Genomic DNA, 15,120 nt, shown 5'->3' with positions numbered 1-15,120 from the left:
CAGAACTGTCCAAGAACTAACATTAAAACAAAAAACTGAAAGCTGGTTGCCACTAAGCATGACCCATTTCACATGAAAGGGTGTTTTTTCCATTGTTTGTCACATGTCACATTATTGATTATTGCAGTAGTACACAAGATACACAAAACGATTTCATTTGTTAAAAAAGTGGTGTAGTTATGGAAACATTCAGTGGCTCATGTTGTGGCACAAACTGAGAGGAAACATGGGACTGATGGAGAGGACATCTAAAGAGCATCCAGGGACCAGTACAAACCACTTACCATATTTATATCATGAAATATTCAGGCAGAACTTTTCCCTGCACACTGCTATTCTTAAAGTCAAATGCAACCACACCATATGGTCACTTAAAACTCAGCCACAGAGGGACTGCAAGCTGGAAATCAAGTGTTTCCAGTGAGGACATTTGCAAAGTGGAGTCAGCGCTGTATGTGGCCTTAAGTTAAAGGGATTAAATATGATAAGATCTGCAGGAATGTTCCAAACATGTATAGATATTTACACATCTATAGCCCACACTGTAAATGTTTACAGTCTCCGTATTTGCTAGATTATGCTCAGACAGGCCTTCTCCTCCTATATTTCTGCCACTGCTGGCAAAGATAGAAAAGGAATTATTTCAGTCTCTGTATATAAAAAGTAAGCCGGTCTTTTTTCCTCATCCTGTAATTCTGATGATGTGAGTCTGAGAGCTTCCTTCCTGTCTTGGAAATGACTTGCTAATGGCCTGCTCTTCCCTCTTCTCTAGTCCTGTATCACAGCTATCTAATGAGAGCATCAGCGCATAAGTGGCTGCTGATGATGGATGCCTTCAGTTTTAACAGCTGAAAGCAACTGATACAAGTGGTCCTGAATGAAGACTCTGTTGGCTTTGGACCGAAATGCTCCATCTGTCTTTGTCGACAGATGTCCAAATTTAAATCTTTGTTCAGCTTCTTTTGGCGATGTAAATATTCTCATTTAAAATCTTGGTGTTTTACAAATCACAGACTAAAAAAATAGAAACTTCCAGTTATTAACATTACTGCTAAGGGGGTGTTCAAAATGTCTTTAAAGCTGCTGTAATCAGCTTATTATTAACCGAGACTTTAGCCTCAGCAGACAGCAGGTTTTAGCAGCAAAGCTCTAAAAACCCACAGTTACATTACCTGATCAGCATCAGGCAGCAGATAGAGAAAGAATCACTGGGATTTTTGGCAGCTAAAGAGGAGATGTGTACCTCAGGAGAGAGTTGGAGAGTAAATCAGTGCTAAAAGGAGAATGATTATTGAACGCAAGAACAAAACACAACTCCTAATGAATGCTAACGTTGCCCTTTATCTGCTGGATGTGGGCATAGCAACTGTTTGCTGATACATTTGACAACTTTTGATACTGTATCAGGGTTGTGTTGACACATTGTACTTAGTGAGCACATGAAGGCCCTGTGATGTAATTTTGAACCAACAGTGACCTCATGGGTAGAAATCAGCTACCAGCTGCAACCAGTTTATGTATAGATATATTAATGCCTTATGTGTAGCACTCAGTTAACCCAAATGTCACTGTTCATCTGCAGCTCTGTTAACCTAAATGTTTACTGTTCATCTGCACAATTTGCATTGCCTGAACCTTATAAAGTTTATAAGTACACATCATGCATATACACTTCCTCTAACATCCCACAACATACATGTATGGCACAATAATACAATCATTAACTGAACTGGAATGCAAATTTTTATGTGCACACATTTCTGATGCGATAAGCTTTGTACCTCTGCATCACTTGGTTCAGTTTTATCCTTCACCATAACAGCATTGCAAATTGACTGTAAATTAAAATAAGGCCTGCCATCAAATGTCTTTAATTGAGGGATAGTTTTGAGTTTATTTTCTTATCACGGCTCGGAAACAGGGAAAAGTTGAATTATCACACACATGAGGTGAGTGTAAGTTAAGTCCATAAGAAGATTTATTTGCATAAGCACACACAGCTGCAGCAGTTTCCAGTGAAACAGCTTTTGATGAGAAGTCCTCGTTGATGCTAAGGTACATAACTACTGCACCAGTGAATATTGAGGAAGTCTTTATTCCTCCACTTTCTGATGGAAAATTATGAATTTTAATATTTAAATAAAACCTCTGGTATTAATCCAAAATACCTGCAGCAATCCCTGCTCCTTTAGAAATGTTTAGCCTCCTTTCCCCCTTAAAAAATGCTTCCTTTTTAAATTAAACACTGAGGAAAGCAAATGATTATGGAACATGCAAGATAAAGATGCCTCATTTCATTAAACCCACTTCTCTGACGCTGGAACATTAACTTAGTTCTACAGTACATTGACAGTTATATGTCAAATACTGGAAACGGTCACACAGGACTTTCAGTTTTACAGTTAAATAAAGTTCGGTTTTCTTTAGTCATCGCTGAACAGTCCTGACACACAATCAGAAAGTGACTAAATGAAACATCTTGGGAAGTTTCCTATTTCCTTACTCTTTAACATCTATAATCTTGACTGAAGTGAAGAGAAGCAAAGGGTGGCAACAAACATTGAAGCTTCTGAGTTTTAAAGACATGAATAAATGGAATAAATTGCACATGGATTTATTTAATTCCCTGTGTTTGGTTGCATATTAATTTGTTTTTTTATTTCTTTTATGCCTTGGGACTGAAAACATTTCTCACTGCTGTAATATCTTTGCAAATGAATTTTCATGAATGTGACACCTTCACTGGCACGGCAATTCGGTGCCTATGATAAATTTCACACTGATGTGTTATAGTGATAAAGGTCATTGATGCTGACAGCCTGGGAAATGTGATGACTGGTTTATTAAAAGCATTTACACACAACTGGACTTATGTTAATTGTTTTAACTGTGAATAGTTTCTCACGATTTTTCCATTTTGGGGTTGGGCACATACTTTTTAAATAACACAACCATGGTAATTATGATGTATATAATATAACCAATATGTATATATATTTCTCAATCGCAAGCATTATGGACTTATTTGTCTTTTAGATTTGAGTTAGTGCAGTTCTCATTGGCAGCTCTCATTATGACACAGACATTCAAAGAGATTTTGAAACACTCGATTACGCTCGAGTCCCTGTTATACCTACTGGGCACTCACGGTTAATGCACCATTAACGAAGGATAAAGCACAACCACAAATACAGACATTTAGAATTTACATACTGCATTGGTTACATAAATAATGCAGGTAATAAACAAATGCATTCCGAAAAGCATCAAACCTGTTTGCCGAGGTCTATTGAGAATTTTTTTTCCTGAAGTTTTGCATTCATTCCACATTTATGCAATGAAATCAGCAATACCCAGTAAATATACAATACAATTGATACACATATTTCAATGCCCAATGTGCTGGTGCTTTCACCTTTAGAATAATCTTGATATGAGATAAAATAGAGGAAATGATTAAAGATAAAGGGTTTCTGTGAGCTAGCTTTCACTGCTGCAGATTAAATAAGAAGATGGGGTGGAAAATGTCAGAGGTACATTCAATAAAACATGTTGAAGTACAAGGTTATTACACAATGAAACCTGACTTAATCGTGTGTGAGATGTACAGTTTGTGCACTATGTTTATGTTTACCGGGAGAAGTCAGATTAAAGTAGAATATTGTAGTACATAGTGGAGTAAGCAAAGCTGGATAATGAAGAGAAATCCGACACACACACACACACACACAAACACACACACTCACACACACACACACACACACACACACACAGATAGACTGCATTCTCAAGCCCCCTATTGAAACATTAACCATCACAATTAAACCTAAACTAACTCTAACCTTAACCCAACAAACAAGTCTTGACCTTTAAAATGTCATACGTAGTTGTGGGGACAGGCCAAAAGATCCTCCCCATGATGGTATGAAACAACACAAACAGAAACACAAAAAGGAGCTGTCACGGTCCAGCTGTGACAAGAGCCAGTTGTTCGAGGTCTGCTCTTCCAGTCAAGTGTCTTTTCTAAATGCAGAAGGACATGTCTTAAAATCTACTTCCCTCCTGTGGTTACTCTTCATATTGCAGCAGCAAAAAGAAAAATATCTACTATACTGGGAGAAAGAGTAAAGAATTTATGCTTGCATACAACTATAGATTAAAAAAGCCAATGAGGCAAAATCTGGAACAGACTGGCAGAGTCACATTAATAGCAAGCATTTTATTGTTTTGTTAAACGTTTCTTTACAACAGTGAATAAACACTGCTATAATTGATAATATAAACAAGATATTGACAACTATGTGGTATATAGTAACACAGTATTCACCACAGTATGTTTGACTAAACCTGCAATTTATATGGTTACAAAACCTTATTCTGACTTTAGACCACACTTTACCAACAAACTTCAAGACCCGGTTTTTAGCAAACTGAATTAATCTTTTTTTGTAGTAAAACAAGTATTCCGTTTCTGAAGTACCACACTGTGGAAATACGTAAGCACAAGTAAAAGGCACATTTAAAATGTTATTTAATTAAAAATTTGACAGCAAAAAACAGAATCAAGTAGTATCATAAATGAGTAAAACTCATTGTAGAATTTAATAACCTATGACATAATGTAACATTGTACTGTAATCTACAACAATCTGCATTCTGTTCTTTAAATCAGATATCAAAAGCCTTTCATTTGTTTTCCTTAAGTAAAGTTTGTCATTTTAAAGTTTCTTTAATGTGACTAAAAAGTGACATGTATTCTGCATAAAATCAAGCGTGCGGTAAATTAAAAAGAGTTAGAAATCAGTGCGCGTTTGCGTGTTTTTTTTTTTTTTGTGGTCCCTCTGGAGACATCATTAAATTACCGCTGCTGTTATTGTTGGTGGTGGCTGCTTTGTTCACCCCGCCCACCTGTCTGCGCTATAATACCCGCCCTCAGCAGACAGCAGCGGCACAGCAGCAGCTTCCTCCGCCTCACATGGAGCCACTGGTGAAGTGAACATGGATGTGAACATTGTTGTTATGGGGACAGAGAGCGTCGGAAAGTCAGGTAAAAGTCAAATTTATATCAAACAAAAACAGCAAAACATTTAGACGAGACACATGTCTACCTTCTGTGTGTCTCTGTGCTACACGCTGAGTTAAATATGCTGCTGTTGTTTTTTAGCGCTGACTGTGCGTCTCCTGACCCGCAGATTCATCGGAGAGTATGGAGACATTGGTAAGAATCCAGTCTGCGTCACTACAGCGGCTTCCAGCCATTTTAACTTCATCTAACATTTCAAAAATGTCTTGCAGAGTCCATCTACAGCCACAGTTTTATGGTGGATGGGAGAGAGATCACTCTTAATATTTGGGATTCACCTTATTCTGAGGCAAGTGGAACCTTTTACTGATAGTTTTTAAATAATAATAATAATAATAATATTCAGTAGTGAAAGGAAGTGTAGATATACTGTACTGCAAATTGTAAGACCTGCAAAAGTATTAAAAGTAAAACCAATAATTATAAATTTGTACAATGGCTTATTTCACAACCATATATTGGATGTATTAATTAAGATTTAATTTGTCTATTGCTTGATGCCTTAATCTACAATCCATCATAGTTCATTAGTTGTTTTTTATTTTGTAGTTGTATCCTCAACATAATTAATAACAAGAGCTGTTCAATGATATAGAGCTGTGGATGAACTTTAATATCTGTTTTCACAGCATTTTTCTGCGGAGACATCTCTCTTAGAAAAGAAGGTCCAGTGGGCAGATGGCTACATCCTCGTCTACAGCATCTGTGACAGGGCCAGTTTCAACAGCGTCAGCAGGTTTATTCAGACCATCAAGTCCACCAAAGACTACCTGAACACAGACAAAGTGCCCATAGTGATTGTAGGTAACAAGAGGGACCTGCACCACAGGCGGACGGTCCTGAGCGAGGAGGGAAGGCTGCTGGCTCTCAACACCAACTGCCACTTCTACGAGGTGTCAGCGGCTGAGAACTACCACAGTGTGCTCATGGCCTTTCACGGGCTGGTGGACAGAATGAAGGACATTAAGGTGACCACAAAAAAGCCGATGAGATTCAAGGGCATAGTGAAAAGCATGTCTGCAGTGTTTGCAAGGAAAAGGACAGACTCGTTTTAGTAAGAGAAGCTGATGGAGTTTTATCCAGTATGAATCCACATTTTGTGTGCTCAACTGGATGGATATTAATCAGTGTGTGTCAAATGTTCCTGTGCCAAGTAATGGTGAAGCCTCTGCAGGCAGAGACACAACAGAGATGGGAGCTTCTTCTCACAAACAAACTGTGGAAACATTGCAGAGAAGAAAAAGCCATGAAGCTAACATGGACACAATGCAATGTGACAGAAATTACAGATGTTTTTACTTGATAGGTTCAATCAAGCTACACAGACACTTACATTTGACATCCTTATGTGCATCAAAGAGTGCAGCATGTTTCATCCAGCTGTGGCTTCAATTTGGAATAAATTCTATGCACAAATTACAGCAAACGTGCCTTTACATATGATATATACACCAAAGATTAAAATAAAACAAACAAACTCTTTAATCTACAAGAGAAACGTTTGTATTGCTACAAAACAAGTCTGGAAGTGTCCTTAGTCAATTCTTTAAGTTAAAATGTCCATATTTGTATTTATTGTTGTTTCTAAGTCCAAACATTGTAAAGCAAATGAACAAACTATAACATTTCTATATTTATGAGCTTTCCCATGTGTATTTTATTGTGTGTCATATTCCTAAATGTAAGTTTGTTTTAAAGATGATAAATAAATAAATAAATATAAGTATAAAATGTGTTGTGAATTATGATTCTCAGCCGTGTCAGTTCTAAAATTCAAACGGTTGTTTTTAAGTGCTCTAATTGTTTAATGATCTTGTGAAATAACATCCCATGTCCTAATTATAAAAGGGACATTTTCAGCAATACACTAGGGGCTTATTGCCTTGAAATGAGGTCCGGATGAAGATCGGTCTCCTTTCTGACTAGATCATCTTTCAATCCTAAAATATCCCTCCACGACAGCACATCAGTGTGTGCATCACGACAGAACACAGCCTCAAAGTCTGGTTTTGGATTAATGCATTAGCCCAGAAGAAGTTTGTATCCAACATTGCAATGGTCCTGTGACAGTGACCTAGTTCTTAATTCTTAACATGTTACGAGAAGCAGGTAAAATCATCCCCATCTGTCTGAATATGTGGAATCTTATTAGTCTAATGGATTCAGGAAGCTCAGGTTTGCGAGTCAACCAGGAAGCTTTCAACAAACCAGTCTCCTCTCAGTCTCAGAGCAGGGCACACAATGTAAAAGGCCCAAATTTAAAATAAATACGAATGCAAAGCTAATCAGGACAATGTAGATGGTAAAGGCAAAAAATAGTCCTATTTGCACCGATTCCCTTTACTTTAACAGTTATTATATTATATCAGTAGATTATTATTACTCATGCATAAAGCAGCATTTTACTAATGTTATCGTCTGAGCCTCGGTGATGTTTATTAAAGGTTTTACAGCTGTTTGGTCCAAGATCACAGATGAGGTAAAAAATTATAAAAACTATATTAGTAGCAGCTCTTTCCTTTACTGTTTCAGTTGTTTTCAGCCACACAATGGTTGCAAGCTGCTCAGCTCCAAACAATAAACAGAACTAGTCAGAAAGTACTTGCTGTATGGATGAGTAAAAGCAAGACAGTGCCCCGAAGAATTGGTAAAGACTAAAATCAGAGCTCAAGAGAGACTATTGGACTTTTGGCTTTGAGTCAACACCAAATGTAATGTAATGATTGGTGTGACTATGACAGTGTAGGTTAAAGATGCCTGCTAAAAGTGGGTGTGTGAAGAACAGGGTCTGACAAAGATGGGATTGTCCACACAGATTGTGTTGCTGTAAAACATCCAAATACTTGATCAAATCCTCTTACTTCTCTTCTGCCTATACATATTAAAAGATGCTCAATATCAGACCTGTAAAAGGTGATCATTTCCCCTGACAAGAAAATCATTTAATTTGTGTGACCTGCTCCAGTAAACCTCGTCTGACCCCCCAAAGAAGGTGACAGAAACATTTATTCTTCTTTTTCCTCGTTCAGCAGCATGAAGGAGAGAAAAGGTAATCTGGCAGGTGAGCTGGTGGCAGCTCCCCTTCCTTTCTTTTCTTCTGTATAAGACTCTGACAGGAACAAGGCAGGGGTCAACCAAGTAGGACTGAGGCAATCTGGCCCCTGCAGGTCCCTGTCACAGTCTCTGACTCTGCTGGGTCACTTCACAACAGGAACCAGACTAAACAGCAGCCCCAAAAAAGATGTTCTGCCTTTAAGTGCTGCCTGTGGCTTCACTGGAGCAGAAAAAGATGTGCAGCCACAATCGCAATGACACTTCCAGAGTCAGGACAAGATTTCTAATGAAAGTGTATTAAGAATATTTGCAAATCAGCTGTTGGACCTTTTTTGCTGCTGTATGATCAAAATGCATTTGAAATAGTTAAATGTGTTTACAATAATGCTGTAGCAAGCTATTTTCTGACACTTACCTTAAAGTCAAATGGAAAAAGTACCTAAGCATTTTTGTTGGGTATAAAGTGCTCACTAGTGCTGGTTCTTAGTAAATGCTGCTCTTCCCATAAAGTACTGCACATACCGCTTGTATCAGGCTGTACATTTCATGGCACAACACGCAGCATGTGAGACAAACTGTGCATCAGGTTCATCATCCAAAATAAACCTCTCTTATATAACTCCTGTCTTTAAAGAAAAACCCTTTGCTGCTGGTCTTCTGCACTTCCACACTTCAAAGCCTCAAATATTTATCCAGCCTCTTCACTCGAGGGTGAGGTCTAAATCGCTTAAGATTATTTATTGTTGTAGAAGAAAAACCTCAGCAAATTCTAAAGAAATTAAACATGCAGAGTGGTCGTAAAGTCCTCTGCAACCCACAATCCTATATACCCCCACTCCAATTCTAATTAAGAGCATGTATTAATGTGTACTTTTATTTGACACATAAAGCTTGTTAAATGGTTTTTACAGCCAAAAAGTGGAACTACTGACTTCAAAATGGAATAAACTGGGATAATTTCAAATCCAAGTTCAAACTGTATTTGAGACATGCAGAGTGATCCGGTGTCTTTGTTACACTGAAGTCAGTGTAACTTCTAACTTTTTTCCCTGTTTGGTGATTGTGTTTTGTAAAATTACATACTGTGTTTATTTTGTGGTACAAATACTATGATACTGGAAGGGCTTTATTCACTGAATATTCTACACGCTCTCACACTCCGTCCTTGGAAAAGCAAACAAAAACAATGTTTAAAAGTGCAGCTCCTCCACATGTTGCAGGCCCATGTTACCAGAACGTTCATATAACATAATGTATTAAAACACAGACGGAGGGTGCAGTGCTGAGTCAGAATTTAGAGACAGCTCAGTCTGTACTGCATATCTTAGCTGGATGTGGGTAATGCTTCATGGTATGGCACCTTGCCACCTTCCAGTATTTACTGGATAGAAAATTAGATGCTTTGTTTAGCAACAGCGGTTAGAAACTGCATTCAAACAAGCTCAAGGGCAAGAAACCATTCCTGTCATCACTATACTGCTCTCACTATTCTGTGCCATTGACCTTGGGTTAATGTTCACACCATGGTCTCAACATGCCAGTACGCTAACAATAACTTTGTTTTGTCACAATATGTAGATGTTTTTACACCCATCACATCACTGTAGGAGACCTAATCATTGTGGAGTCAACAGGTTCAAGGTTGAAGTTGTTCTGGGATGTCTTTCTTCACATCGCTGATACTTAGCAGAGGTCTTTGTGGCCTTTATGCTATTTTAAACCAAAGCAGTCTTGAACCACTTACATCTAAAAGTTTTTTTTCACCCACACGACTTCAAGGTGGATGTGTTTATTGCACTCTTTTAGCAAATTGTATCTCAGGAGTCTGGCAGCTCCCGAGTTGATGGTCTAAAGTTGTCTTGCACTGCACATGATGACTCTCACTGTATGATGACTCTAGCCACATTGTAACTAAACCACTGGACCCTGTCTGAATGCTTTGGGTCAAATTTATTCAAGTCACTCTTTGGAAGAACGAGATGAGTAAACAAGGCAATGCAGAATAAAGCATGGAGACCACGGTTCCTCAGAGAGTCCTCTAAATGTAATCCTCTGAAAAAAGACTGAAGAAGAAAACTGAGGTTTAAAGCAGTCAAATTAAATAGTTTGGACATAATTAGTTTTAAAATTATGGACAAAGACTCGAATTGTTTTCGGAGCTGAGTGGCATCATTAAAATGCTGAAAATTTGTGGAGCCTCGCTGTTCCTTCAAAGAAAAAACAAAACATGAAAGTAAATGATGCAACAAATCCTAATATATGGGAATGGTACATTTTTAACAAGAAATTAAAAAGCACACAAAGTTTTGTAAATTCTAGAGGGGCAAAGTTTAACTTCAGAGAAAATTACATCTGAAATGAAGATGTCACAAATCCCTTCATTTTTCTGAATAAGCAACAGAGATGGTCAATTACAACATCCTAGCTTCAGGTTACAGACCTCAGCTGAGTGCTGTTTCCCACCAGCCAGGCAGCACGTTTTCAAGAGACTGACTGGTCAATGCAGCAGCACAATGCAATTTTCCTTTACCTTATTAAATACAAGCAGGCCTTATTTCATTACTGGTAAGCAACTTAAATTGGATATACGGGCTAGGAGGTCAGCAGGTTCAGAGCCCTGGTAACCAAAGAAGAAAAAGAAACGAGCAGACAAAGTGAAACTTGCAGTGAGGATATCGAAATAAAAACCCTTCTGTTGCAAACAAGCAACTCTTTATGACAACACCGTACTGTGCAAACAGATTTTAGACTAATATGATCTTTTTATCATCATTTCTAATTCAATGTCAAATGTTCAAATGTCTCTGCAGCCTGTATTCAGATTGGAACTTATATTACAAAATGTTGAAACAATTTAATATATTTATGATTAAATGTGGTTTAAAAGTAGCTCAACCACAAAGAAAAGTCACAAGCTACTGTGTTCTAGGCTGGGAACAAGGTTTTCATCTAAGTCAGATGCAGGTCATTTAATTCTGAGCCATTGTCTTTATAATGTGTGTTTTCAAAATCATCTGTTGTCCTTGTTTGAAGAAGATTCCCTGTATATGAACAAAGCTCATTCTGATATGTAATTTCTGTTTTCCCAGCAGCACTGACTCAACTTCTAAAGAATGAAAATATGCAGAATTTCGTCATGCATGATCTTAATGTGTTAATTGTGCCTTGGGGACACCTGGGCTTTTACCTCGTGGCATTACACGCATTTTTTAAGTGACGCTGACTTTCAAATTCCTAATAAAGTATTTAGACAGGGGGTCTGGAATGTGAGAACTGCAAAACAAAGTACAGTGCTCAGTGAGCTCCTTTTTGGATTTAACAAGAAATGTAACTGTTCAGAAATGTCAACTATCCCTTTCCCTATGCCCTTTTGATCCCCCACAAAGACTTAAGGACCCCCTGCAGCGTTCTACAGCTCAGCAGGTTTCCAAATAAGGTACCAGTGTGTGTACACAGTAACTGCAATTCAACCCCCAGCGGTGAAAGTAGTGAAAGTTCAAAGTTCAATAGCTCTTTGTACATTTTATCATGTGAGGATTTAATGGTTTATCCGCCCTCTCAGAAACCCAACAGCACTTACAGGACATGGTCTGCAGCTTGCTGAACATGAAAACCTTTTGAATGCATGTGTTGTATCTTAATTGTGCAATTGTTTCCTTGTGTATAATTTCAAAATGATACTTAAGGCAACAAGACTGAGGTTTTTAGTCTTGTTAGTTATCAAGTGTACTTATTCAGTCAGTCTTACCTTTCACTTTTTATTTATCCAAGGAGGATTTGCATGAAATGTTTAGCGACAGTCACTTCTGTATGTTCCATCTACTGCACCATTGATACAGTACTGTATTTTTAATGAATAGCTCATTAAAAATAGTTTTGGTTGAAAAAAAAAGATAATTTTCAATATTTCTCCAGTAATTGAATGTTAAAATGCAGATTTTGCAGATTGCTCATTTGAGCCTTTATTAATGTGCTACTCTACTGAGTGTCTGGGGACAGAGCTGATAATGCTTTGATCTAATATAAAACTGGTGATTGAGTTGGGAAAACGTTTCCTCTCACATGAGGCATTTACATGGGAGGGAAGCAAGACAGATTTTCACACGTGGATCTGTAGATTAAATCACATTTGTGATAAGTGACTCATGATGCTGCAATAGGTGATGGGAGGTTGACCTGGTTTCCTCTCTGTGTCAGACACTGCACAGCAATGACAGAATGAACATGGTCCTAACAATGTCATAAAGAGAATCTCATATAATACTGGACATTACTGACATATTGTTAAAGCTCCATTTTGACATAATAATTGCAACAGCTATACAGTACAGTATCATTCCTTGTAATGAAACATACCTGAAAAAGGGAACTGAGCAGATCTTAAATGAGTTTGTTTATGGTCAATTTAACATTGATGTTCTCGTAGTGAATGTGCCAGCTAATGATTTTCTTGTAGTATCTATGCAAAATGTGTTTGCTGCTCATTCGAACTATTTCTCAGCTTCTTAGCAGCTTCTTGGCAGCTTCTTAGCCTAGCACAACAACTTCAAACAGAAGAAGGAGCTCACCAAGCTTTGTCCCAAGGCAGAGGCACATCTGAAGCTTATTATTTAACACGCTATCTTGTTGATTAACTCTAAGTGTTGAATTTTGCTCGACATTGACCGATGCATAAAACAAAACTGTAACTAGCAGATTAATGTGTACATCAAATATGGTGACCCTTTTGAAACAATAAAGACAGATCCTCTAATCAAATATCTGTCTGTGATGATTAGCAGCTGTGTCATCTTACATTGTATTCTATGAATTTGAAGTTAACTCCCCTGTTCACCAGAAACTCAATCTTTATCTAAGAAAAATGGCGAAATTGAAAACATTTAACCAATTTGTAGGGAGGAATTAAAAGAACTGAAAATCTATTTCTGACTTGTCAGTAAAAATGATCAGTGTTGGGACTTTTGATGACACTTAAAGCCATTTGAAGTCAGCCCCGTTTTGGATAATATCTCGCTTACATTCAACATACTTCACACAGCATGTACACAATGTGTCCCCCCAGTATGTATATACTTCTTCAAAATTCAGACTGCCAGCGTGACCTTACTGCAGGTGTTGAGTGTTGTGTAACAGCCCCTCTGTCTGATATTCATCATCTGAATTGTGCTGAGAAAGAGGGAGTTGCGGGGAATGTGTACTGAATGTGAAGAATGCCACAGATTACTTTGTAAAGAGTTTCTCTGAGCGCTGCATCCGGGGTCACGCAGCAGGTCGTCCTTTGGGCAGTCAAATATTACGCTGAACTGGAATCCAATACACAAGGTAAACGTGTACTTGGATTTATTAGTAGTGATCGAAAGGCAAGTCAATCAGGCTTTGATTTGTATTACTGTCACGGATGCTTTGGATTCCAGTCTGACAAGTAATCCTCCAACTTTTAACTAAATTTATAGCATCTGCATAGAAATTTTTTGTTCTTGTGCCAATAGAAAAGTGAAACACCTTGAACTGATTACTGGCTGTTATTCAGCTTCACATATGAAGACAGTTTAGACAGTTCAGCTGACATATCAGGATAGGGGAAAATAGCATGTATACAACATAGAAAGAGCCCACGTTGTATTTTAGACTCTGCACCTTCTGCATCCTAACAGAGCTAATCAATACCCCAATGTGAAACATGACCAAATGCTGATCCTAAGGGAACACCACTTCTCGCTGGTGGGGTCGTTAAATGAAGCACCCTCGTTCGCTCTCCAAAACGTCACAGATGTGATTTAATCACAATCATTGCTATATCAGTGTGCCAAAAACAATTTCCTAAGCACATGAGCAGAATGCAATCATCATGTTATCATGAGCAGTTTAGCAGTACTCTGAAACTTGAATAAAATGCCTAATAGGGTTATTAGAATTCACACAGGAAAGGAGCTGTAATGAAAGAATAGGCTATTTGCTAGGATTGGGTTGAGAAGAGTAAGGGATTTATTTATTAATTTCACTTTGCAATATTGTTAGATACTTTATTTACAAGTATATATATATATAAAAAAAAAAATAACAGCACAGTGACCACAATAACAGCAGTCAGCTGCAGACCCTGCACAATAACAGCAGTCAGCTGCTGTTATTGTCAGTGTTTTGATTGCAGCTTGCAAAATCAGAATAACCACAGGGGGGCAGCTGTGTCTGGTAAATGTTCATGTCTCCTTTTCCACTTGTCTGCCTCCGTCTGTTTTATATTTATTTGTCTGTCAACCCCAAAAACAGAAATCCATACAATATTTATAAGATATATAAAAGTTAAAAACACCAGTGTACGTTTTAAGAAAAACATTGTTACTTGTTATCTGGACAATCTTGATAATGAAGAACCACAATAGTCAATTTGCTCTGACTGGAATCTCATTGTTAGTAGCTTGGTTTTTAAGGAAAAGGATTAGTGGCTACAGAGATTGTGCTTGAATTGCATACATGTGAATATTTGGCTCATACATGGAGGCAAAACAAATTCATCTGTTTGTGACTTATTCCCAGGTGTTGCAGTGTTGGGTCAGAGCCGAGAGGGCAGATGTGGTGAATAACATTGACAGGATGAATGCTGCACAATGCACTGGAAATGTGACAGTGTTAGTCGAGCAAGGGGGGGTTCTTCATTTAAATGCTATTTTTTTTTACTTAGATAAAACTCAAACAAATGCGACATTTTTTGTATGTTACACAGTAACTGTACTACTACAAATGAAGTAGAGCTTCGATAAAAATATAATAAAGTCAGGTTTCTTCAAAATGGAAATGGAGCCAATTTTATTATTCCTTTTTTCAAATCATTCTTAAAAACTCTTATTTATGTGTATATTATGTGTACATTATATATTTGTTAACATTATCATATTCCTTGGACTATTTGCAACAAAAACATTTAAACATTGCAAATCAGAGCTAAACAGGGGAAGAAAAAGATTTATCTTACCCATTTTAAA

At 37.6% G+C, this 15,120-nt stretch overlaps 1 protein-coding gene across 1 annotated transcript; it reads left to right on the top strand.

The window, feature by feature from the left end:
- Positions 1-4,910: 4,910 nt before the first annotated feature.
- si:dkeyp-59c12.1 (Ras-related and estrogen-regulated growth inhibitor-like protein) lies at positions 4,911-6,770 on the top strand. Its single transcript, XM_067502915.1, has 4 exons — positions 4,911-5,047; positions 5,165-5,218; positions 5,296-5,372; positions 5,713-6,770. The coding sequence occupies exons 1-4, from the start codon at positions 4,999-5,001 to the stop codon at positions 6,136-6,138; spliced, it is 606 nt and encodes a 201-aa protein (XP_067359016.1). The 5' UTR covers positions 4,911-4,998; the 3' UTR covers positions 6,139-6,770.
- Positions 6,771-15,120: the final 8,350 nt, after the last annotated feature.

Source organism: Channa argus, chromosome 4 (assembly GCF_033026475.1).
Source record: "Channa argus isolate prfri chromosome 4, Channa argus male v1.0, whole genome shotgun sequence".
Taxonomy (NCBI): Eukaryota; Metazoa; Chordata; class Actinopteri; order Anabantiformes; family Channidae; genus Channa; species Channa argus.
Note: the sequence above shows the minus strand (reverse complement) of the source record. Positions and strands in the feature narration are given on the sequence as shown.

Bases quoted from the DNA above. Each gene is read 5' to 3' on its own strand.
- si:dkeyp-59c12.1 (XM_067502915.1), top strand. From the start codon at position 4,999: ATGGATGTGAACATTGTTGTTATGGGGACAGAGAGCGTCGGAAAGTCA. The intron at 5,048-5,164 runs GTAAAAGTCAAA...GTTGTTTTTTAG, and splicing joins AGAGAGCGTCGGAAAGTCAG to CGCTGACTGTGCGTCTCCTG. The intron at 5,219-5,295 runs GTAAGAATCCAG...AATGTCTTGCAG, and splicing joins CGGAGAGTATGGAGACATTG to AGTCCATCTACAGCCACAGT.